General features: G+C 47.0%; 2 protein-coding genes across 2 annotated transcripts; both read right to left on the bottom strand.

Moving 5' to 3' along the window:
• Window positions 1–4,117: 4,117 nt before the first annotated feature.
• Window positions 4,118–7,457, bottom strand: ELOVL3 (ELOVL fatty acid elongase 3). The gene is made up of 4 exons (XM_041461615.1): window positions 7,345–7,457; window positions 6,491–6,622; window positions 5,139–5,290; window positions 4,118–4,539 (listed from the first exon to the last, which is right to left on the bottom strand). Exons 1-4 carry the CDS (start codon window positions 7,455–7,457, stop codon window positions 4,118–4,120), a joined length of 819 nt encoding a protein of 272 aa, XP_041317549.1.
• A 12,782-nt stretch (window positions 7,458–20,239) lies between these two features.
• LOC121350254 (2-hydroxyacylsphingosine 1-beta-galactosyltransferase-like) lies at window positions 20,240–26,086 on the bottom strand. Its single transcript, XM_041461433.1, has 5 exons — window positions 25,241–26,086; window positions 22,336–22,475; window positions 22,091–22,167; window positions 21,490–21,709; window positions 20,240–20,555 (listed from the first exon to the last, which is right to left on the bottom strand). The coding sequence occupies exons 1-5, from the start codon at window positions 26,084–26,086 to the stop codon at window positions 20,240–20,242; spliced, it is 1,599 nt and encodes a 532-aa protein (XP_041317367.1).

Raw genomic sequence — 26,086 nt, forward strand, 5'->3', positions numbered from 1 at the left:
CAGCACATGGTTCTCATTATCTCCTCTGGGAGCCAGTGGGGAAAAGTCAAGACCTAGTTTAGGTCCTGATTTTTCAGCCTGAGTTTTTTGATGCAGTCATTGAAATTAACATTACTCCAGACCACAGCAGGACAGACTCAGTAGCACACAAGGTAACTGGTACATGTGGCCAGTGGCTCTGCAGCCTGGCTAGCTGGCTCAAGTCTTTCCTTCCCATGCTGTATGCAGAAGATGGTGGGGTCTGTTTCTGCAGTCAGAGGTATTGTACCAAGTAGGGTCCAGACCAGATGGCAAACCACACACCAGCTCTGAGCTGAGAGCACTTTGTACAATGGTACCTAACAACTGACACAACCATGGGGAAAACCTTAAAAACTACAGAAAACAGAGGTGGCCAACAGCAAATAACTAATTGAGCAAGTTGGCGGCAGAGCGCTCTGGGAGATGTCTCCTGTCTGACAAATGCCACCTGCCTTCCTGGTTCAGCTAAGCCAGTTCAGCCTCTCACATTCAGCTTTTTCCCCACGGGGCCAGGACTCAGACATCATGTTCTCTGGTCCAGCACAAACACAGCAGGTGCTCTACAGCCCTTACCCAGGATTTCTCTCTCACAAGCCCCCAGTACCTCCCCAGATGTATCTTGTTGATACTGCAACCCCAAGCACACAATTTTTAGCAGGATTCCATTTATTCTGGAGACCTGTTAGGCAAATAACTTTGTTGTTGGATACTTCCCAATCTGCAGATTTAGCAAGTGCACATCGTCCTCCATCATCCAGATCATTAAAGGAAGTGCTGAGCAAACCCAGACCCACAACAGATGTCCCTGAATTTCACTCAACAGACCCTTTCCTTTTCAACAGTGAACTGTGGATAACTGTCTGGGTATAATTATCCAGTGGGTTTTGTACCTATCCAAATCCCATCTAGATCATCCTTAAAAGCCACTTGACTGGCAGCCGAAGTTCTCCGTCACCACGCCCTTACCCTATGAGAGAGGAAAATTGAATTATTTTGACCAGATTCTGTTCTTGATGTGTCCACATAGCTCCTGCTCATCTCCATTGTTTATATAGTGAGATTATTTGATCCAGTTTTTTATTTGTTTGTTTGGGAATTTTGTTTTTGTTTTGGTTTGTTTGTTTGGGGTTTTTGGTTTGGCTTGGTTTTGTGCTTTTTTGTTGTTGTTGTGGGGTTTTGTTTGTTTTGTTTGTTTTTTGTGGGGTTTGAGGTTTTTTGGTGTTTTTTTGGTGGGGTTTTTTGTTTGTTTGCGGGGGTTTTTTATGTTTTTTTGAGGGGGGATTTAACTGCGAGCAGTTCCTGGATTTTGGCCCCAGTCCCCATTTTGAAGAGAGGGAAATTCTGCGGGAATTCTCATAGATTACAGTGACTAATTCTGGGATAGCTTTGTGCTAGGTACACCACACCGAGAGGGTCTGAAAAAATCCCGTTTGTCAGAATACTGTCTTCCTTGCACTTTTCTCTCTCAAGGCCAGACTTTAGTCGCCATCACCCGCACGGCCTGTGCTCCCCACTGCAGCTGTCTGAAGGCTCACGCAGAGCGCACCGACGCTGAGTGCCCTCAGCAGCCGCCCTCGGTTCTTCCCCTCAGCCCAGAGCAGCGCGGCACCGACCCCGCTCCGTGTCCCGCTCGCACAGCGCAGGATGCTCCCGCTCCTCTTGCTCGCGCGTGCTGCCAATAGAGCCCCGAAGCGCGGCGTGGGCGCGCACCTCCGGGCCGCTGCTGTACGTGCGAAAGCTGGGCTCAGACAGGTCCACAATCTTGGAGCCAGTCCCGTTCAGGGCCCGCTGCCGTCGCGGCGCGGACCTGGCCCGGCCCGGCCCGGTCCGGCCCTCAGCGCGGGCAGCGCCCTCAGCGCGGGCGGCGGTGCCGCCTAGCGGCGGGCTGCAGGACGTGCCGCGCTCCCGCCGCCGTGACACCGAGAGAGCCCCGGGGAAACCTCCCCACCGCCGTGACACCGAGAGAGCCCCGGGGAAACCTCCCCACCGCCGTGACACCGAGACAGCCCCGGGGAAACCTCCCCACCGCCGTGACACCGAGAGAGCCCTGGGGTAAAACCGCCCCCCTCGCTCCCGCCCACTCCCCAGCTCGGCTTCACCGGCTCTCGCAACCTGGAGCTCCGTCTATTCCCGGCTCCAGGGAGACCTCATCGCTCTCTACAACTGCCTGAAGGGAGGTTACAGTGAAGTGGGGACTGGTCTCTTCTGCTCTGCCTGCAGAGGGGACAAGAGGAAATGGCTTAGAGCTGAGACAGAGGAGAGTCAGATTAGATATTAGAAACGTTTTCACTGTTAGGGTGGTCAGGCATTGGAATAGCTTGCCCAGGAATGTGGTGGAGTCACCAACCCGGAGGTGTTTAAGAGGCATCAGGATCTGGTGCTGGGTGATGTGATTTAGTGGTTCAGGGGTTACAGTGGCAGTGCTGGGTGGATGGTTGGACTTAATGATCTCAAAGGTCTCTTCCAACCTTGATGATTCTGTGATTCTTTGTGTTGGCGCAGATGCTGGACACAGCTGAGGGAGCATGCCTGGGGCAGCTGTAGAAGTTAGGAGAGCTGGCAGTTGCTTCACCAGGACTATAGCTGTTACATAAAGTGCCCCAAACAGCACTATGCAGGAGAGAGACCACCCCATTACTCCCATATGTTCACCACCCCCTCTCTAAAGAGACCTAATGTGGAAGACAGTTTATTCCTATTCCCCAACCCTTCGGCTGACTGCTCCTGCCTTTCCCACAGCTAGGGAAGGTGCTGTTACACCACTACCCAATACGCTGCCAAGTCCAGAGCAGGAGCCCTTGTCAGAGAAGACTGGACAGGGCTGTTGCCATCTCCCATCATTGGAAGTGCAGCCCACTGCCATGTGGCAGCTTTCCAGTCCACTGCCTTGAAAGTCCAAAACTCGTTCACCAGGAAGGAGCGAACACCCACCCAGAGGCTCAGACCCTCAGTCTCAGGCTCTGAGACATATCTTGGCTTTATGAAGCACAGTGACATGCTCATTTCAGATGGTAAAACAACAGGCTGGTTTTTTTAATTATCTCTCTCACTTCTAGCTCCCTGGTGGTGAGCAAAGGTGCTCAGGCAGCATGACCAGCTGATGACTGCAGAAGGGGTAAACACAGGAGGACAGCCAGCTGGACATGTCACTAACCCTCAGGAAGACACAGTATCGAGGCAGAGAAGGCAGCATTCCTCTCACAGTTCTGTACAAAGGTCAGGTATGAAAAAGGCATCAAAGAAATCAATCCATACATGATGGTATTTATTAGTTGTTTTAACACATCTCCCAGTGGCAGATGCACCCAGAGACGAGTTGACTCTGGGACCCTTCTATCCCCATCCCATGAGATTGGCCATGGGCTGGAACCATTGGCAATGCCTGACACACTGCAGGACAGAGCTGGACCCTGCTCATCTTTTAGAGTTTGAGGCAGTAGCTAGTCAAGATAAATAGATGGGTTAATATTGTACAAGAGGCACACCACAGGTAACAGCCATTAAAGTTCATGGGATTCAGTTCCTTGCATTACAGAGGAGAAGAGAGAGCCCAGGTAGATCTCTTCCCTACATAACCTTAAAAAAACCAGCAGGAGTTTTCCATTTCAGTGCTGTTCCCACCAGCAATCTATTAGGGCTTCCCTGCAGAGTAGCAGCAGGTTTGAGCTCTGTTCTTCCCCAAAACTGGAGACCATGGAGAGGGCAGTGCTGCTGTGAGAGGAGTTTCCCTACCTTCTTTCCAAGGAGAGTCTTGGTGCATGCAGGATTATATCAGTCCCCAGGAAGGGAGGCACAAGGCAAACCCAAGTGATGCAAAGAAGGAAAAGCAGAACCACAACCAGCCTCTTCCCTTTTCTCCTGTTACCAGCCTGCCACAACCTGCACCTCACTCTGGCATGCCACCCACTGCAAGGCAGATGCACCAAAGGCCAATGTGCAAGTTACTCTGAAGGCTGTTACCTACAGTGATCTCTTCCTAAACCCCATCACACCCATCCCATCAGGCACTTAGGTTCCAGACAGAAGCAAAAAGTTTCCCCTTTTCCTCTCCCTCTCTCCCCACCTCCATCCCAATCTCTTCTTCCATCCCTTGGTTTTAATTCCTTTTTGCTTTCTGGGTGCGACTCAGGTAAGTTTTCACGAAGAAGTTGGAGAAGAGGGCCAATAAAGTGGTATACAAGCTCGATGAAAGGAGAAACAGTGGCCAAGTAATTTGGCAGAGCTTATCATCCTTCCATAAGAAGATAAAGATGTTCATTATTACAAATCCTGTAATCTGCACAATCTGTGAAGCGGTGATTAGCCTGGTGATGGAGTGGGGCACCCGGATGCCCATGGCTGCCACAGTGTAGTACAAGTACATCGCAAAATGGATACTGAGGTTTAAGGCTGCGTTCCACCCTGCCCCAGCTGCCATAACCTTATAGCCATACCAGGATAAAATTGTTGTGGAAATGTGGTGGTACCAGTGGAGGAAGATGAGCTTCTTTTTCCGGAGAACAATGAACAGAGTGTCACCTGGGGTTGGGGAAGAGGTATATCATTAGTCAGGTGAAAGCACAGCAGTTGCACAAGTTTTCACAGGAAACAGACCAAGCAAGCTTCAATGCTGAAGCCATTATGTGGTTTGATCCCACCAAAGCCTAGGTTCCCATTGAAATAATCTGTACTGAAGAGGACCATTTAGGCACCCTATCTTCTGGCATGTTTGGAGTTATACTCCAAACATGCCATATTAGCCTCTTGCCCCAGGCTTGCTTTCCCAGATCTACCTGCACTGCATTTCCAACTGGCTCCTCTTTACCTCTTTTCATGGAAGCTGTGTGGAAAGCCCAGCCCTCCCTGCCTGCCTGCTACTCCCTCGCCACGGTTGTTCCAGTGCAGAATTGCCTAGTCCAGCCTGGGGATCAAACTCAAACAGTAACATCAGGCTGCAACCCCTGGAGAGCCAGCATATCATCTCAGTTGAGCAATAGGGAGCAAGAAAATGAGTGACACATGCAAGGCTAAGCAACACTTTTCTCCAAATAACATTTGGACAGAGACCTGTAAAAGAAAAATCTTGTAAAAGCAAAGCAATTATAAACACATAGGATAAGGAGAAGTTTCAGACTCACCCATTTCAATGAGTTTGCTCAGTGCAAATAGATATATCCAAAGTTTGGAAACAGGGTGGACATAAAAAGATTGACTACACACTGATTGCTTAAATCCTTTGGTAAGGAGGAGGAAGGCCATCTGCTTCCAGATCCGATAGGCTCCAATGAGACTACAAGAAAACCAGAGGAGAGCTGAACACTGTGCCCAGGGCCCCAACATAGCCTCTGACAGCTCTGCACCCATGGATATTTAGTTGACTCCATCTTGATGCTCAGGGCAGTCTCAGAGACATTTAAACAAACCTTTGCCGCCTTAGACTTCCTAACAAGTTTTAGCCAGGATTTAAAACCTATTCCTGCAAGACAAAGTAGCATCAAAGAGTGCTCCCCTCAGGGAAGCACCCCCTGCTTCCACTGCTTGAAGAGGCACTTGAGCAAAAGCTGCCCCACCTGATGAGGAATGGAGGACTTTCCTGCCTTTTGACATGGGCCCAGAGGGCAGGGAGCACTCATAACTTCCCGTGGCAGGCAACTCCTACAGCTTATGAGAAGAAATACCACTTTATCGTTGTTATTAACCTGTTTCATTAGCACAAGTTTGTCTTTGAACAGATGACGAACAGCTACCCTCTGACCTCCCCTCTCCCACAACTTGTGGTTTTACAGACTGCTGCCATACTCTGCCCTGACAGAGGACAACCAGTGTCCTTTTGACCTTGTCAAAGCCAATTGGAGTTACAGAGGCAGTAGTCTAGTTTTTCTCTGTACCACCAAACAGACAGAAAAAGTTGTGGAGATGAGGGGAATTTTATAAAATTGACATATGCTAGTTTAAATACAGAGCACATGCTGAAACCTTTTCATGGCCACTGCAGGAAACTATTCAATAAGACTGGACAGTTTGAAAGCACATTTTAGTTTAATCTTTTGTCCTTCTGTGAGTGCAGCAGAATTTTCCCCACCTCCTACACAACAGGGTTAAAGAAATGGGGGAGCGGGGGTGGGGTGTAGGGGAAGAGAAAGAAATCTAAACTTTAAAGATAAATAGACCTCAAATCAAACTTTCAATTGGCAGGCACCCTTTGAATGAGGGAAGATGTCTGCTCTTGCAGGCTTCACGTTCAAATCTACCCACAAATTATTTTCAAGCACTCTCCCCAGAGATCCTTTTGCAACTCATTCTTGCTGAAGTATTTCTGGTGAGAAATAAATGACTTGTATTAGCAGGTCACTCCCCTAGTTGGAAAGGGCCTTCAAGAGGAAAAATTTAATGTATTTCCCTAGTGATGTAGTGGATAACCAGAACTTTGCATCAATCCAGTTCTGAGGAAGGGTCTACAGCTGTCTCCAGATTTAACAAAGGTTCTTACCTGAACAAAGCCAGGCTGAAGGACCACAGGACCAGTGGTCCCCGCAGTTTGAAGGGCCTCCGTTCCTTCATGAAATGCTGGATTCCAAATATCAGGATCACATAAATAACAGAAAAAATTAAAGACTTTTGCCTGCAAGTAGAGAAGAGGGAACAGTCAGGAAAAGACCCAAACTGACCTATTTTTAGCCAGACTTCTGTAGCCCCAGCAAAGTACTCTCAACAAGAAACAAAAAATCTCCCATTCTCATGTTAAAGTTGGGTTTGATAATAAGAAAGCCTGCCCTGACACTGAGTAAGCAAGAACCCTGGGGACTGCACAAAAGAAAGTGAACTGCTACATCATGGAGATTTCCACAAGACCTTGGTGGGATGAGGCAGGTTCTGGTAGCCTGTGAGCAGGATCCAAAGCAAACACATCTTATCCCTTTACATGTGAGACTCTACAGGCACAGGATGTCTAAAAAGGCCAGTTTCATGTCAGCTGGAGCCTCAATTGCCCTGTGTTATATCCCACATATTCCAAGGCTTTAGTGCAGCATGGCAGGGCTGTGTACCCTATTTGGCAGTGCAAGGGCTGCAGTGGCCATCCGCGGATGCTCTTTGCCCTCCTGCCACATCACCATCTCCCTACAAGCTGCAGCCCCACCTGCACCACTGTTTGCTGTGCCACATGTACTGCTGCACCCCATCCTCCACAGCCTCAGGTATGCAACTAGAGACACCCCGTCTTCTCCTCCTCGGAACCGAAGATCCTCACACTTGCTCTGCTAAAAGCAGCAGGACCCGATAGGGCTACCCAGGGTCTGGAATGCACTAGGTCAACGACCTCTTGTCCTCTCCCTCTCCTCTCACCAATTCTCCTCCATCCATTTCCTGGCCGCCCGGTGATTAAAGTTCTTCTCGAAGTCATACTCCCCCAGCGGCTGCAGCTCCGACGGGTCAATGTTCGCTTCCATATTCAGCATCTCCGGGAGCGACCCGAAACGAGTCACTCCCGCAGGCTTCGCGGTGGATATAGTCCCGGGAATGCGCTCCGCCCCAACATCACACCGCGGCGGGAGGCGGGACCGGGAGCCGCCCGGTCCGACGGAGAACCGGAGCCTCCCACTCCTTATGCTGGGTAAGGCGGGGGGAGGCTCTGGTCACCCAGTCAGGCTGAGCGGGAGCTCCTCCCAGCTGAATGGTTCCCCATCCAGCCCAGCTCATCCCTCAGCAGATGGGCAAGGTGATTCCAACACTGTCACCAGCAGCAGGTAGAAATTCCATTACCCTGACTGCAGTTAGCTGTTGTGCCTTCTTCACCATAGACTGAAGCATCTGGCCGCTGCTGGAGACTAGACGGGTTCTGGAAAATCTCCTACTGAAGTTCCTGCAGCTGAAAATGGCTCCAGCACAGTCAAAATCCCCTGAATGCAGCATGCCTCGTTGCACCCTCTGGTCACTCATCTTGGTGTCTCTCCCAAGTGCCATGTCTTTACACAGGTGCAACATCTGCACCTTGCAAAGCTCACAGACTTAGAAGGGGTTTGCTTCATGCAGGCATCACTGCGCCTGTGCACAAGTCATCTGCTTAACTGCTGCCTCTTCAAATGGGAACATTTGCCTAGTTGAGACATTTCATAGGATCGTAGAATGCTTTGGCTGGAAAGGGACCTTAAAGATCATCTAATTCCAACCCCTTTGTCATAGGGAGGAACATCTTTCACTACACCAAGCTGCCCAAAGCCTTATCCAGCCAGGCCTTGAACTCTTCTAGGGACTGGGCATCCACAATTTTCTCTGTATTTGACAATGTAGTAGTGTGAGAAAATCAGGAAAGAATTTGACATGTAGGAATTAAAACCCCTTGGTGATTTTTGCACCACCCCTGACTTACACTCTCCATTTTGCAGAGCACTTGCATGTATCTGTGGAAAGTTCAGCTTACACATGTCAGCAGCAGTGGTTTTACCACACCCCACACTGGGAAAACACCCTGTACATAGCATGAGCTCCCACTGTGCCTTGTACAGCTCTCACCTTAGCATTTCCAGCACCAAGGATGTCCTTCCCCTTCCAAAGGACTGCAGGTCAGGGATTGTGCGGTCTGCATTCTTGGGTCACTTGTGTCTTTCATCTTTCATCACCTACTTTGGGCAGTAGCATCACCGGGCAGAATATTCAGGTACATGCTGGAGGAAACTTTCATCTGCACACCACAAGAACAGGTGCAACCACCAATAAAGCCAAGGGTAAGAGCAGAGAAGGGGCAGCACAGTAACACAAACTTTTTGCACTTCTAATGCATACCAGTCAATGTTCATTCTTATTATTCAGCAGCAAAGCCACGTTGGGAACCTTACAAATCCCTCTCCATGATCTTGACAATGGTTTCACTGTTGCTGACTTCTTTGTCTGCATATTGTCTGTGGATTCACTGTTCTTAGATGGAGTACAGTTGTTAGCTATTTGATGCACTACAAGTACAAAATACCTGCTTTTTTGACCTATGCTTTAGCAACTGTTAAACAAGGCCTTCTTTACATAAGACACCATACAAGAAGAGAAAAAAACCTTTAAATACCTGTTGGGAGATGCAATGATGAGTTGGATTAGCTGAGTAGAAAACATCCTGATATTGACATAATTTCTTATTCTTAATCTAGTTTTAGGTTCAGTAAAGTTTTCATTTTGAAACTGTTTCATGCCACATGAACAAGAACAATGCCTCTCCTAGGGCAGGTCTGTCCATCCATCCCTTAGGCGGTGGCATGTGCAGTTACAGGAGGAGCTCATGACACTGCAGCTCTTTGGTACCATCTGAGCAGGCAGCTGGAAGCCCTCCCCAAGTGTCTTCTTGGCAGATGGGAACAAGAACAACACATGTAAAGAACAGAAGCAGATAGCAGGGATGAGGCTCTTAGCATCCTCTGGCACACATTTCTTGCTTAATAAGGCAGGCTTTGTCACAGACTGAAAGCTTACCTGCACAATCTAGATGCAGTTGTGACATTCTTGTTATCCTCTTTTCTCCCCGCTGTCAATACATCTGTCTGCCCTCCTGGATCTGCGTGGATTAGCATGGAGAGAGCTGCCAAGCCCAGTGCCTGGTCACTGGCACTGCTCAGAAACACTGCTGGACTCAGAAAGCTTTAGCAGCTGACATGCAATACAGACATCAGAGCGACATGTGAATAAATAGATGAGCTTATTTTCACACATCACAGTGAATTGCACAGAGTTCAGCTGCTGCAGGTGAGGAAGTGGAGCCCCAGCAAGACTTCACACAGAGCAGGAACATCAGGGCTGCAGTTCTGATTCAGTGGGAGGGGAGAACTTCATTCTTCTGTCCTCCAACTGAGTGGGAAGCAGAGACCCTATAGAACAGAAGCCTCCATGCCTTTGTTTTGAGTCCAAAATGGCTAGGTAGGACCTCAAAGAGAAAGAACAATTTTGTGAGGACCATGAAATAACATTGTGGATCCTTATGGAGAGCTGGGTCCCATTAGACTGCTTCTACAGCATTCCAGAAATAATTATTCTTTGAGGTAGACCCAAATAGATTAAATTCTCACTTAAAGATTAAATTGCTATTTTCAACAAGAGTTTTAGTTTTCTGGTAAAGATTCACTTTTTCACCAATACATGTGGAGAGAGAACTAGTTTCTGATGTGGTGATTGAGCATCACCTACATCTTATTTGCCCTGTGATCAAGAGTACAAGAAAATTGATTTTTGCAAAAATATCACATTTTTTATCCCAAGTATTAAAATTAATTTCCTGTAACAGAACAGTAAACAACAAGTAGACTACTTTGGTGGTAGATAGCACATTTGCCTCCTGTCAGGACTTGAGAGAATGAAGATATTTGTGAAAGACTGCAGGCACCATTCAAAATGAGTAACAACATGCCAAATCCTGGTATGATCCAAAGTGCAAGAATTGGTTTCTAGAAAGACAGAGTGCATAATCTCTTTTCAAAGAATACTACAAATTAACGAAACCAAAACTTTATGGAAGATAAAGGACAGCAAGTATTTACAGCTCCCTAGCCTCACAGATCAACCACTTCCATAGCAAGTGACACAAAAAAAGATGACACAGAGAAGTCTGTAGGACTTAAACATAGTGGCAGGAGTCAAGAGAGCAGCTACCATAACTAGAATGGGGCAAAACATTATAACAGCATGGGCCAGAGGCAATGTGGTCACCAAAGCCTTCAAGTGCCTGTTGGCTAGCTGACTGTCACTGTACTGCCACCAGCTACCTGCCAGATCCACCCAGGTGGGGACAGCGAAACAAGGAGGCAGAGCTGTTGATTAAAAAAAAAATAGTTCTGGGTGTAATATGCAGGTTCAGATTGCCCTTAAATATGAGACCCCTGACATTCTGCAGGACAAGAGTACACGCAGAGTCAGCCTCAGCCAAGCTGGGCCTTGCTGCTCTGAGTTACACTGCCTCACCAGTGCAGAGGACAGAGAGGTTTTTTTGCCCAGGAGACAAGGCTATTGCACATAACCACCTCCAAATCAGTTGGTTGTACTGTCTGTGATTGTTGTGATTTACACATCAGAGCAGTGAAAGCCATGGAGGAATCTCCTTGCACAAGCACCTCAAGCTTTCATCAAAGCTTAGGATAATGACCTGATTCCATATGACCCTCTTGACTGCAGAGAATTTGACTTCATATATGGACTCTCCCAGGGCAGCTTTTTCACCAGACTGACCACACTATGAAAGCAGACAACAATCCTTGTGTTCTTGATCAAAGTATCTTTTAACTCCTTTGACATCAACAGAAGTGGCATGGCAGGTAAGGCATGATTTTACATGTACTGCAGTTTGTTTTAATTGAGTTTAATAGGTAAGAAGAAATGGTAAGGATAAGGAAACAAATGTTCTCTCCTGATTGATTCCCTAACTTTGGAAAGCAGCCTAGTTTTAACAGATATTGCAGCAAAGTTTGGCATAAAGCGCTGGGGGAGTTACCCTGAGCTGTGAGGCTTACACTCAGCTAACACAAAACTTATGCCCACACAAGTGGTGAAACAGTGGAACAAATTGTCCAGAGAGATGGCAGATGTCCTGTCTCTCAAAACATTCAAGGCTGAATGGGGGTCTCAGCAAGCTGATTTAGCTAAAGATGTACCTACTCATTTCACGGGGGCTGGCACTGGATGGTGTTTGGGTCCCTTCCAAACCAAACCATTCTATGATAACCCCTAGATACAAAAGCTGATACAAAATGAGATATTATTTACATTTTCTCACAGCTTCATATGTGGGCAGCTCTGAAAAGCTTTTGTTTAGAAAGGGCAACAGCAAGTAATGCAGCACAATAAATAGCATAGCTATTTGAAAACCAAAGCCTCAAGCACACGAGCACATACATTTTTGCATAGATTAAGGCTTCATACCACCCAGTCTGCAGAAGATTATTAATAGCTGGCTTGGGTAAAACCCAGGCAGTTGGCATCACTTATTCCAAGGAGAGGGAAGAGTTGTGGTGCAAGTGTCAGAGGCAAAGAGCTTCAGCCAGGAGGTAGGCAGGAGACACTGACTCAGGGAGGACAAACACCTGTGCAGATTTACTGATTTGCCCTCACTGCCTTGCTTTGTTAAGTTTAGCTATAACCCTTTCTCTCAGCCACCATGGCACAGGTGCATTCCTTTGGAGATATAAGGGAATACAGGGATAAACACCTGCAATCAGAGCTGCAGGAGAAGCTGTGGGAGACCCCACCCCAGTGCTGGGTAATCGTGAGCGTGCCTGCACGAGGCTCGATGCCTCACAGGTCTGCCAGCACAGGGCACCCTCTGGCACCAGCCACCACGGCCTGTGACACCAAGGTCTCCACCAAGGTGCTCTCAGATCTTTGGCCATTAGAGGGGAGCAAACACTGCAAAAGTGCAGGGAGGCATCACATCTTGAACAGAGAGCCAAAAGCAAGAGCAGACAGCAGGTTTGACTCTCTGGAGGTGTTAGCTGTCCTCTCCTGGAGAAACATGCCCTCGGGCCCAGGGTGAAGAGAGGATCCCCTGCTGTTTGCAAGCAGTCCTTGTGTCTTCCTTCCACTTCCCCAGCCTCAGATGAGCTTCGTTGCCTTGCAAGAGTCACCCAAGCAGGCTGGTACAAATAGTTTGGGGTTTAACAACTGCACAGTATGAGAGGAAACAATCGTTCCTTGCAGCTTCCTGCATGATGTTTGACTAGAGACCATTAAGAGACACAGCTCAGCAACAGCATCTCTTGTTTGTACCCTGGCAAGATACAAGGGCTGCTGATTATGGCTGTATCTGTGTTAGACCTTCACTGTACAGTGCTTGGGCACAGTCCTTCTCAAGGATGTGTGCAATGATCAAGAAATTAGGGCATTTGAGAACAATTTTGTATAGGGCAAGACAAGTAGCGTCCCTTCATGCATGCATACATACATACTTTTAAAGATGCCTTCTGGGGAACACACTAGATGTGTCTGCCTTCCCTCTGCCATGCAAGACAGGGTTTTCCAAGCATGGAAAAAGACCCAAAGCAGATGCACTGTATGAGACCTCTCAGAAGGGACCACTTGGAGTCCTTACTAGTGGCCAGGTTATTTCTTGCTCTCTGACCTAGTTGCTCTAGCCAATTTGAAAGATCTTCAAATAAAAAACAACAAAGGGGCTAAGAGTTAAACATCCTGAGGGATAAACAAAATGGTGGCGACACCAGGAGCTATTAACCCGAAGATGTCATAATCTGCAATGACCCTTCATGAGAATGCTATCAACTCTGAGCTAAGGGTTACAAATGCTGTGTAAAACATCCATGATGCAAATCACCTCTAAGCAGCTCTTTTGTCAAAACCCTATCATTTACGAATCCTTTTGCTCTCTAAAGCCTGTGAGTAGGCCCACTGGTGTTTGGAAACATTGATTAAAACAAGTACTGTGAGTGGGCAGCTGGGCTTTTGCCTGGAGTTATGTCTTCAAGCTTGGTTTGGAAAACAATAGTTGGATGCATATACAGAATCGAGAAAGCGTGAGATTAGCAGAGAATCTGCTAATTTAATTTGTTGGTGTCTGTTTTCACAGTTGAAAATTTAGAGGCAGAGACTAGTTTAACTAACAAGTTCTTGAACCAACGAATGTACAAAAATCCAATTGGATGACTTCTGATTGAGATCAAAGGTGTCCTTTGAACAATCCAATCAACTATGCCTTTATCACAGAAGTGTCAAAGCTCAGGCAGAGTTTAAGAACACCTATAAGCATTCATGCACATACCTATTTGTGTTTTCTCAAGTTCTTTAGAGAGAGAGTTTGTATAAACATTCGGTATTTTTCAACCAGAACTGGTCCTGTACCTTAAATCAGAGTAAAATAAACCACAGAACAACAACATTATTGCATTGACAAAATTGCCAATGTGAGCTGTTGCCTACACTTATCACAGTGTGTAAGAGCTCTCCACCCTGCATTCTCAAAAATACAAAGCTCCTTCTGGTTTGCTAAAATAAGCAAAATTGCCCCAGAGTCATTCACACCCAGACTTTGCCAATGGCTTTATGTTGGCCCCTCTCCACTTAATCATTCTAGTGCTCCAGTCGCCAGCTGGATCATCTGCTATCATAGTTAGCAGGAGTTACACCAACACCAGACATGTACAAAACATCACCTCTTTCCTCTGGTTGAAGTCTATCAAGACTGCAGAGTCCAGGTAAATTTGCCAATCCCAGAAAATACTGAGACCATAAAACCACAGCTCAGCACTTTGCTTTGTAGAATGCCCTGGTTACAGAAGTGGGACTAAAATTATATTCCTGCAGAAAGTGCTTGTTTCTGCCTTTTAATGACACTAAACTAATCAGCATTCATTCTACTTGGTTCTGTCTGGAGACTACTTTGATCCCCAGTAAAGCTTGGATTGCTACCAACAGTTACTTGCCTCTTTTTCCAGAACCCCTTATGGAACATCTTTGGAAAGCCTTGGTAATGAGAACCCACACTCCTTTACCCGGATCTGAACTAATACAGTTAGAGGGCTCCTTGGTTAGCAAGGTATGATCTGCAAGGAGAAGAGTCTTCAAGCCTTTTTTGGCATTTGGGTTTTTTTCCAATTGATTTGTTACAAAACTTACTGTAATGCAATTTCCCTGGTCAGACCCAACCTTTTCTTACAGTGCAGGTGCTCACTTCTTTTGCTACTGGGCAGTCCTGACAGAAGGTGGATGGGATGTAATCCAAACACCCAATTGCCAAAGGTGTCTCCACGCTGCCCAAAAGGCCTGCAGTTGTTTCTTCAGCTCCTCCCCACTTTGTAACCCACAGAGGCAGGGTTTTTCAGATCAGCTTTTACCAGTTTCATCTTTTATTCTTGCCAAGGCCCTCAGCTTCTTACCTGTTTAGTTTTAATGAAAATTAGCCATTCAACCTTCCTTTCCAGTTAGTTTAGGTTTTAAAAACACTGTTCTTAATGGCAGTCCATGTAGATCATGAGTGATTCAGGGCATAGCCTTTAATACTTCCTTGCCTAGAGCCCAAAATCCAGCATTACCACTGCTGAACTGACAGATGACCTTACCCAAAGCTTTGTAGGAAGGACACTGAAGTTCAACTCCATCCAAAGCATCTGTTGAACTCTGTTTGCATTATGACACAGGGTTTACCATTTGCAGAATGTGTAATATTGTGTTTTTTCTTTTTTCCCCCAGCAAGATATAGAGGCTAATCTGTGTTGTTTTCAAGAATGCTTTGGATATTATTTTTCTGTTTATTGGCATACTTTTCCAAAAGCAAACATTACCTATGTGGGGCTGCCATTGCCCTTGTGAACCATACCATTCTGCTTTCAACAACTCTTCCAACCTTCCTTGTTATCTTGGATTTCTCAAAACCAATTTCCTTTGAACTACAGATACATTGTTCTGCATATTACTATAACCACACTTATCTCTTCCCAATCAAGCAGGATCCCTCTGGTTTTCCAGGATTGCTAACAACAGAAGAAAACTCAACTCTGCAAAGCTCTTTACTAAAATAGCTGAGTTTTACATCAGCACATGGTTTGATCTTGGAACAACCTACCTTATAGAAACTCTTATAACTGAATTCAAAGGAGACAGGATTAGGTTAGTCAACAACATCACTGCTATCACTAGCACAGATATTTCACTAAATAATAATTCAAAAGTTTTCCTTAAAAACACTGCTATGCAGCCATTCCTACTATGGACACCACAGAGAGTAGGTGTAAGAACCTGAAAAAAAACCAGCTGCATCCCACCCAGAGTCTTTTATTGCAGCAGGTAGAGTGGTCCTGATGTGGGTAAATGAACTCAGTTGGAGAGGGAGAAGCACTTTAGCAGCAGTCCCGGAAAAAGAGGGAAGAGGCTGAGAGAGAAGGGAAGAGCTTCCTGTATCCTGAGATATTTGTCAGCTGTTTGGAGTAATTGGCTACTCTCAGCTGTCCTGGAAGGTATAGTGCCCAGCTTCTGGCTGGTGTGTAATCTCTCCCTGGTGTTTGCAAGGATTTGGGAAGCCCTTCCAAAAGCACAGCTTGGAAGGGATTGTGGGCATTTCTGCTTTTTGAGACCATGCCTCGCCTGAATACCTGGGAGAAAGCTGCTTTGCACTGCACTGCCTTCAGGACTTGCTGTGCAGTTCCGTTTGCCATGACACAGCCCTAAGGAGGCCCTCGTGGGGACAGAGGGACTAGCTTGCTCCAACAGTGCTCTCAATGGCAAATGGCCACGGCTGGGCTCTGGGGACTTACAGGGCTTGGCTCCTTGCCTTCCTCTGTGGGAAATATTTGTAACCTGGAAGCATCGGAGAAAAGCACTGCCCACACTGTCAAGAGCATCAGGGAGGTGCATGGGGGCCATGAGGGAGATACCCACGGGCAGAGATGAGAGGCTGGGGCTGAGCCGTGCACAGGCCAAGGGAAGGGGTTCCTGCCAGGGAAGTGCTCTTTGATTAGTGTCATTAAATGGTGTGTAAGTAAAAATCATCCTCTTCTCTAGTCTTTGCACTGCCACAGGGAGCGATTTCACACTCACCTGCAGAGGGAGACAGCTCCTCTTTGTTAGCCAAATTTTGTTGACACAGTGTGGTGGCTCCACCTTACTAGGCTGGAAAAACCAGATAAGGAATTGATGTGGCTGTGGCAGCCCACAGTCAGATTCTCCCATGGAGACGCTGCCAGGGGTGTGCGGGGACCCTTCCCAAGCCAGCACTGGGGCTGGAGCAGCAGTAGTTTATGAGCTGGTTGCAAAGTCCTTCAGGGCGGCAGCCTCCGAGGCAGTGCCAGGCCCCGCTCCAGTGTGCTCCAGCAGTGCTGCAGCTGCTGGCACTGGGCTGAGGAGAGGGGGTCACAACAGGAGCCATGCCAGTGAGTGGCTTCACCGCTCCCTATTCCCCACAAGGAGCTGCTCCCAGCAGAGGAGCTGCCCCCAGCAGAGGAGCTGCCCCCAGCCCAGGGTCTGGGCAGAGCTGCACAGCCATCGCCTGGAACACGCACTCATTTGCAAACCCAAGCCAGGACGGCTCCCAATCACAGGGCTGCCGTGCCTCATGCAGAGAGGTTTGGTGAGGAGCTGTGGGGCCGGGTGAACCTGAAAATCTGGCTGAAGCGTGCCCCGAACTCCTCCCGCCGCGCTCGGGGCCTGCAGGGAGAGCCGCCCTCAGCAGCGAGGCCGGGGGTGCTGCGGGAGCCTGCTCCTGATCCCCCTGTCCTGCCGGCAGCGAGGCACAGGGACACAGCTTTGCCCTGTGCACAGCTCAGCTGGGGCTGCAGCTCTTGGGTGAGGCTTCTTCAGTCTTCTGGAAAGCATTGACTCATGTCCTACTTTTCCTCGAGGCGAAAGAGGAAAAAAAAAAAAAAAAAAAAGATCTTGCTCCCTGCTTGCTGCCTCATAAACCGCAGTTTCAATTTTTTAATTTCCCAAGTTACACCACAGCTCTGCGTGCCTGTCTCAGTACCTATGGCAGGGAGGGTGTTTAGTAACTGCAGGCACCGTGCCCAGAGATCAGGCACCAAGCTGAAGGCAGAGCTGCATGAAGGATAAAGCTCACCTACATCCCTTCCCCCACCATGGCTTTTAATTTGTGTGACAGGCTACTCATTATTCCTAATTTAACTTAATAACTAGCTTAAGCCCTTGTTATATTTTTCTTCTGTATTCAATACTGAAAGAATGACAAGGAGAAAAGAGAGACAGATACGTGTTTATAGGGAAAGATTTGCAGAGGACAGAAATAAAGCTGGAAAAGCTAGAGTAACCTTCATCTTCAGTGAGTATATTTAAATACTTTTATAAAATCACGTTATAACTTAGAGAATGGCTCCTGACAGTTTCTAAGCAAGTACACAGATTTTCCTAGGGAAGATTCTTTACTTCAGGTATGCTTTTTGAATGTCCACTTCTTACTCACAAGGTCCTTGGGCAGGTTAGTGCTTTACTCCATTAGAAATAGTTGCCACCAAATTATGGAATCATTTAAAAATAGACTATATAAGCCTTGACTCCCTGGATAGACATGCCTAACTCTGCAATACCTTTGGGAATGAAAGCAGCCATAAGAAGTTCAAGAAGTTAACAGCATATCTCATAGGAGACAACACGCTAATGCTGCACGTGGTGCTTGCTTGAGCTTCTTTCTGAAACTGAATAGCAAGGAGGAAGCATAGGAAAATAGATTCACATTTTTGTAAGTCCACACAAGGCTCTTGGGTCTCAAATGCTTCTCTCTTCTTTTCTGCTTGCAAACAAACCAACTTGCAGGTCTCTGTCCTCGTCAGGCCATGGTGCCTCCAGTTTGCAAACATGGTGTATTTGTCTTCTCCCTCTTTTTTTTTTTTTCAAGTTCAAAACAATCCAACATTGTTACCAAGCCACCAGCCTCCCAGCTCTCTTGCAGTGTTCAGCCTAATCTAAACATCCAAACTCTCACGTGGGCAGCAGTAATGATCTCCTTCTTCCACCTCAGAGATGAAAAAATGCCCCACCTCCACCCCTTGTCCAAACTCATCTGCTAGGAGACAACAACAAGGTCACCATAGTGCAACTGGAAACAGGCAGGAATGCTGAAAATTTGTGGCAATATCTCTTTTTTAATCTAAAAATAAACCCCAAATCCCATCAACCTCTTAATTTCAACTTGCAGACAGAAAGGTGCCAGGCAGACAGTGTTCCTATTACTTTTCTACAATGCCCCTTTTCCCCTAGTATCTGTCAGCACCTTGCTCTGATCTCCCTCTTCCTGCCATTAGGGACTACTAGGCTCCATATCCTCAGCTCAGAGGGCATGAAGCTACAAAGGGCTGCTACAGAGCAAGGTTGATAGGTCATCCAAAGTCACCTAAACCTTAGCCCCTCTGCAAGCTGAGGGCTAGGCAAGGAAGACAGCACTGCCTGGCCTCAGAAGCCCTCCCAAGTTAGAGCAAGGCACTATTCCAACCTAGAGCAGCCCAGGAGCCCAGCCAAACTATTGTTTCACAGGTTGCAGTAAAAACCCCACATGGAACAGCAAGCAAGAGCAGAGCCTAGAACCACCAGTGAGGGCAGCTGTGGCAGTGAGGTTACTCTCCAGCTCCTGGGAGCACTGCAGTGGCCCCAGTGGGAGCATGGAGCAGAGCCCTTGATCCTCAGTGTGGGCCACTGGCAGTGGGCCCATCGGACAACACTGTGGGCAGGTTGTGCAACTGCACCCCAGTTAGGTTTGCCTTAGAGTCCAGCGTGGGTAAAAACACATTAGGTATCACTCCATACCATGGCCCAAGTAGGGCAACAATATTGTCTGTTCACATGGGAATGAGGAGAGCCTGCTGCTTCTATAAATGTGGTGTAGGGCCCATTGCCATGACCAGCTCTCTGAGCTACTGGCTGCTGATCCTGTGGTCCTGGCACTTGCATCTGTTCCAGATTTCTTTCATCACAGGTTTGGAGATGCTATAGGCATGGGTGTGTGCCACATGAAGACAGAGGAAGGACGGCACTGCATGAAAGCCTGCAGAAAAGCTAAAAAATTGCTGATGGAGGTATGTGGAGACCATAGCAGCAGTAATGAGAAGGAAAAAAGCACTTTCATCTTGCTTGAACAACTTCCTTTTATAAGAATCACAGGTTCACATTAAACCAAGATGACCAGAGAACTGCCACACAGGAGAAAGAATATAAGTTTATTTTAAAAAATAATAATTTAGCTCAAACACAGACAGGACTGCAGAGTGTTGACTGAAGCAGAAAGAACAATATTTAGCCACAGAACTTGAAACAGACCAATTTTTCTCTCTTGCAGATGATACTTTCAGTGCCCTTCCTTGTCCACAGCTCTGCTTCAGGTTCTCATCTGCACATAAAGGTATCCTGACTACTGAGGCTCTTAGTAACAAGGCAGAGGAGAAATGGTGTCTGCTGCATATGAAATGCTGTTCCTACCTCCAGAGCCTCCATGATCCAAAAAGCCAGAAGTGCAACACCAGCATCTAAACCAATGTGCAATACAAAGGGAACAACTTGCACTCCTCCCTGGAAGTCTACCTACCCATGCCCCATTCCCAGCGTCCTGGCCAAGTGCTCCCACCCACGCCTGAATTCACCCCCCCGCCCACAGGTGCTGTACACAGAGGTGTAGACACAGGCCTTTGCAATACTCCTCCCTCCCCACTCTCTTCCCATCCAGACCTGCGGATCTTTCGCCTCTCTCCGTGCCTGCATGCCATACATTTCTTGGCACAGCAGCAGTTCGTTTCACAGTGATGGGATATGCCCTGGAACACACCGGCCACTACTGCAGTTTTTTCTCATCTGTGAAGTGGCCTTTCATACAATTGCCATTCTGATACACAGGGCTGGCCCCCTTCCTTCTGCACCACAGCACAGATTTGTAGAGAGCAAATCCAATACCAGCCAGACACAGCAAGAGAAGAGCCATTATGTCCAGGCAGAAGTACTCATAGAAGGAAAGGTCGTAGACAGCCGGGCGAAGGAAGGGTGCCCCATCGTGACGCAGGATGTACTCCAGCCAGTACACTGTCCTGTTGAGAGCGTGCATCGGTCTGTCCAGGTGCAGAGCTGAGATGTGCTGGGCTGCTCTTCTGTAGCTGCAAGGGAAGATGACAAGACATTTACCTTTCGGCAGAAACTTCATACCTGAGAGGTGGCCTGAGACATCCAGTGATGCTTACAAGTCCCAAATAATACCTTGGGAGAAGGGCAAATTTCTTCCATTATTCTTCTGAAAGCCATTCTGATGGCACTCACCAGCTACGAAGGCACAAGCCAGAGTGCATTTTTCTTTGTGTTTTGTTAGTAACACTGACAGTTTGGCTTGCAAGTACCTGTTCAGTGAGTTCATGTGTATGGTACTTTCTGAGGGGAGTTTGCACCCTAAGACCTCACCCAGCATCAAGCAAAAGTTACACACTTGATGAGTGGCTAAACCCTTCTAGGTACCAAATTGCAACACCTCTTAATAGGTAAGAAATACAAAATATTTTCAAAATCAAGATCTCAGAGAGCATTTCAGAAATCAGCAGTTGCACATGTCCCATTAGAAAACAGGAACCCTGTGTCACTTTTCTGTGTTCCTGCTTCAGTTCTAGGAAAAAGCAGAGTATATGATTGACAGAAGGAGCTGATGGAGCATTACCTGCAGTTCCCTCTCTGTTTCTACAGAAAGTTTTTTGGACAAGTTCAGGGAGGTCCCAGTGGGAAGCTGTGATCTCACTCTCCCTGATGAAAAGCTTGCATTAAGAGAAGAGGTCTGTTCCCCAGTAGCTGAGAAAAGTTTCTAAGAACATTACAGTCAGACAGACAGGACTAGATCACACTCCTTAGCAGCAAATGCTGGAGTATCTCCTCCTGTGCTGCATCTAAGGATTTTGAGGCACTGATACATCTGCTCAGCTGAGCAATGCTTGCAACTGTGCTTGGTACAGAAGCCACCACAGGCGGTGTAGAGGTCAACACAAAGACACACTGGTCCCTACACACTGCCTGCACCAAGGAAGAGCTTGATGCTTCCAGATGCCTCACCTGGGGTCAGAGATGACAGTGATGACAGCCTGATAAAGCTCCTCTTCTTTTACTCTGCTCCAGTCCATGAGAATACCCATGCCCTTCGCCTGCACTCTGGTCATGATGTCAAACTGGTCCCCATAGAAAGGAAATCCCACCACTGGCACACCGTGATAAATTGCCTCAAATACACCATTCATCCCACAGTGGCTGACAAAAGCTTTCACATTGGGATGGCCTGCAGGTAAATAAAGAGTAGCAAGTCAATGCCTTCCACGTTGCAACAGGGCTATCAGGCGTTCCTCAACACACAATAATATTGATGTATGTTCAGGGGAAAACAGGCGTGCTAAGCAGAGAGGATGCTACCCTTTGGGAATACATCTGGCTTTTGGCAGCCCAGAATTGCTGAGTAGAGCCTGGAGGAGAAGGAAGATAGGAGCCAAGCAGCTTCAAGCAGGTGTTAGGTGAGGATCATGTTTTGAACAGATCAGACACACAAGAAGCAACAGACTTAGATCCACACAGGTGCTGCTATCCTTATGTGCCTTTGCTGTGGTTTGGGCTAAACTCCAGGGGTGTTGCTAGTGGCACACACATACACAGAACCCAGCCTTACCTAGCAGGTCATTCTGGGGCAGCCACCCCATCATCAGCGTATTCTCACCCAGGTTTCTTGGCTTCTGACCAAAATATCTGTGGGAGGAGACAGAGGAAAGGAAAAAAGGAGAAGAGAAACAGAGAACAAGAGTGAATTCAATCAGATCAAGAAACAGAAAGCAGATTCTGTGATTTGAAATTAATCATCCCTCAACATTGTTTTCCATCCAACTCAAGTGAAAATGAATCCCAGTCCCTTTTCACCTCCACACCACCCTTTGTGGGAGGCGAGCAAATGCACCAGCCATCTTCTCCACCAAATCGCTGGGAAGAGCTCGGATCCCGATGCCAAAGGAGACAACAACGACACCTGCCTCTGCTGCTTCCACCCAGAGACGCAGACCCTGTGGGCAAAACACACACAGCTGCCTTGAAGTATTCTTGCAGAGAGGCCCTTCCCACTCTTGCCTCTGACAGAGGCAGTAGAAAGCTGTCTGCAGAGAAGATGAAGCCAAATCCACCCAGAGCACAAAGCTACACGGTTTTCACCAAGCAATGAACTCTAAAATCACTGTATGATTTTTGCACTCAGCCAGGCAGAAATTACTTGAGCACCTCCTGGTCTTGGGAGTTTGCAGGGAGGTGACCAAAACCTGCATTTCATGGCATTATCTCCTGCACTGGAGGTAACACAATTAGTCTTTGACAAGAAAGGTTCTGGAAGCAGAGGTGCCACAGAGGAACAGCTAGGGCAGAGAGGGAAATTGCAGGAAAAAAAGGGAGGCTATTTTCACATTACCACTAAGACAGGAGGCCTGTCGGGTCTCTAGATGTAAGCAGATACAAGAGACAAAACATCACACAGTCAGGAACAACTTCCTGGAGACTTCCTACAAACTCTCCAATGTCAAAGGCTCCTGGAGGTGGCAGAAAGTCTTGCCATCTTGACAGGAGACTTCTACCCATCCTTGATAGCTTCCAGACAGCAGATTTAGTTTTTGATCACTGGTCAGAGTGGTAGCTACAGATCCAGTAAAACCCATGGTTATTTGCCCTTCATTTAGAGGCTACATGTAATGCTACATAAACAGGTCTGTGTCTAGAACAGAGTCTGTACTTTTTTCAACCAAAGCCAGAAGGTAATAAGAAGAAGAAATCAGCAACCACAGCTGCTGTGAAGCAATCATGGACTATTCCCTTTTATGCCAGGCTGGGCTGAGTCTATTTCTCATTATGTCCTGCTTCAAGTTTCCCATGTATCTCAGTCAGGAGCATTTTAGGAAGTTTAATAAAAATCTGTCTTTGATATGTATACTTCCTAAAATAAATACATAGGGGAACATGATTTTTTTTTAAATCTGTTATTAGAAGAGAAAACTAAAGTGATTAATTCAGAATATTAATTGTAGTCTAAAAGTTAGGGGATCAGAGTACAAAAGCGCTACAAAGCACATCTTAGTGTTATTCTCTGGGGATACTTCTCCTTTGTTGTATGCTTCAGAGACTCAAGCCTATCTTTTCAGAGATGCTTAGAGTGCCCTAAAACAATCCAAGAATCAAAAAGTTTACAGCAGAGATATTTTAGCTTCTCCATTCTTTTGAGTTTCACATCCTTTGAGCACTACAACTCAAACTGCTACAGAAGAGAAAGTGCTGGTTTTCCTCTTCTAAATAAAAGTATAATGACTCCTAAACCAGATGACTAGGTTATCCATTGTAATTGGGCCATAACATTTATCTTTCAGAAACAGCACTGAAGTTGCCAGGGAAGCATGGTTCACCATCAAATGTTCTCACTTTCTCTCAAATACAAATCTATATTTAACCAAGTCCTAAATAGAAGCAGTCAAAATCATAGTGTTTCAAATAGGAGGAAACAAGCATTTAATTACATTTCAAATGGGACATTCTTTAAGGCACACCTAGACCTACAGAGGCTCTCTCTTCTGCTGGCATCCCATGATGTGGACACAGACATGTCTACCTGCTAGCATGACAGCCACCACCTACTGCAGGGCTCCAGACTTATCTCCATCATTCTTTCCTTAGGTGCCTTGGGATCTGTTCTGGAAGCTGTGAAACACATGAGTAATGCCCTAGCAAACAACTCCCTTCTTTATAAGGCAGGTGTGTACGTGGCCAGGTTGGACCAAGCCAGAGTTTTGCAAGAGCTGTGAGGCAGCCACCCTCTGACACAGCTTTCGGAGCACCCTACATGTGTTTCATTACCTACAGGCCGTGCCACATGGGCAAGGCTCATCTGCAGTCAGACACATCTGGAGAGCTTCTTTTTAAGGCACCTGATCTGACTTCTTTTTTAAGTGAAAAATATTGGTATCCACGGCATCAGTAAAGTCACCCTCAGAGATCTTGACAGGCCTTTAATAATTTCAAAGTTGAAATCTTATCTCCGTTTCAGACCCTCAGTCAGGACACCAGGACATCTCGATGGCCCAAGTTTTATTTTCGAAGTTTATTTCCCCTCAATGCTTGTAAAAGTGGTAAGACAAGTCCTACTCTCTTCCAATACTGTCTTCAGCCAGCAGCTTTGGGAGCTTGTTCCTCTGAATTTATTCCTGGTATTAGTGAGGTATAGGCTGGAGAAAGCCTTGAGAGGAGTTTTCAGGACTGAACCTTGAGAAAAAGGGGCTGATACCCTTCAGTTTTCAACATTTTGGGATTCTGCACTGAATTTAATGAAGCAACAAGAATGGCTCTCCCCTGTGGTTTCTTAAGACTACAAGCTCAAGGGCAGAGAGGCTCTGTGAGAAATAGGGTGAAGGAGGAAATTCTGGATTAACACATCAGTGATGAAACAAGGAAGATTAATTGTTCTTCCTATTTCCACTTTAGCACAGGAGCAAACAAACTATTCATTATGAATTCCCAGGAGCAACACTTCCATCTTACAAACTCCACACACCATTTTACATGGACAGTGGAGGCCAAATCCCACTTCAGAGTGGCCCACTTAATTCTACATCCTCCCTGCAGCCTGACAACCTTCAGTGTTCCCTGTCTCACTGATGCACCCATGAGCACCAAAACACAGCAGCTTTCTGGACACTTTGGGCTTCAGAACTTTTACAAGGCTCTTCCAGAGAAGATCTGTACTAAGTAGCTTCCCCAGTTGATGTGCAATCACAGATCAAAGCTTTCTTGCACTTACCACTGGAAGGGGCTTTGCAGGCTCAGCGAGGATCCCTCCTGTGAAAATGACATGGGGGAGGGTTGGACGGGGAAAGTCCAGCACCACATCATTACAGAGGAAGAAAAGACTCGTTCCATGAACAAGGTCCAACATGGATGTCTTGGGCTCCACACTATGCTTCTCCATGAGACGTTCAAACTTGGGCAGGATGACCAGTTTTGTAGCCACACGAGTGATTATGTAGACTAGGAGATTCCAAGTCCTACCAAAAAAGCCCATCCTGTCTGTCATCAGGGAGTTGAATTCAGGGACATAGGCAATGGGGGAGGTGGCACCAATCTCTGCTGGGAACCAGAAACCAGTGGAAATCACAGCATACTTGATGTGTAGGATGTGGGCCAGGATAAATCCACACATCTCATTGGGGTCCACCAAAAGCAGGTCAAAGTGCTCCTGCTGGAGTTTCTGCAGAAGGGTAGAATTCCCCAGTACTAGGTCACAGTTTTCCAGGTACTTCTCCAAAAATGAAAACACCTCCAGGGAGGTCATCTTCCCTTGAAAGACACGCTTTATCTTCTCCTGCACCCAGGCATCTGCGCTCTCTGTGCTGAAGGTCCCCCAGTACCTCTGCACACGGAAGCCGGGCAGGGAGGTCTCCACATCCCTTCCTTCATGAAGCAGCAGCACAGGGTCATGGCCCCGGTCCGTCAGTGCCTCTGCCACCCGCATGAAGACTCGCAAGTGGCTGTCAAAGACTATGGTGGGCATGATCAGCACCTTGGCACAGTGAGATGGCTCCACAGTGAATGCAGTCACTAGGAAAAGAAGAGCAGCAGGGCACAGTAGCACCTTCATCATCTTCAT

The sequence above is a fragment of the Pyrgilauda ruficollis genome, unplaced genomic scaffold (assembly GCF_017590135.1).
Source record: "Pyrgilauda ruficollis isolate IOZ18807 unplaced genomic scaffold, ASM1759013v1 scaffold15, whole genome shotgun sequence".
Lineage (NCBI taxonomy): Eukaryota > Metazoa > Chordata > Aves > Passeriformes > Passeridae > Pyrgilauda > Pyrgilauda ruficollis.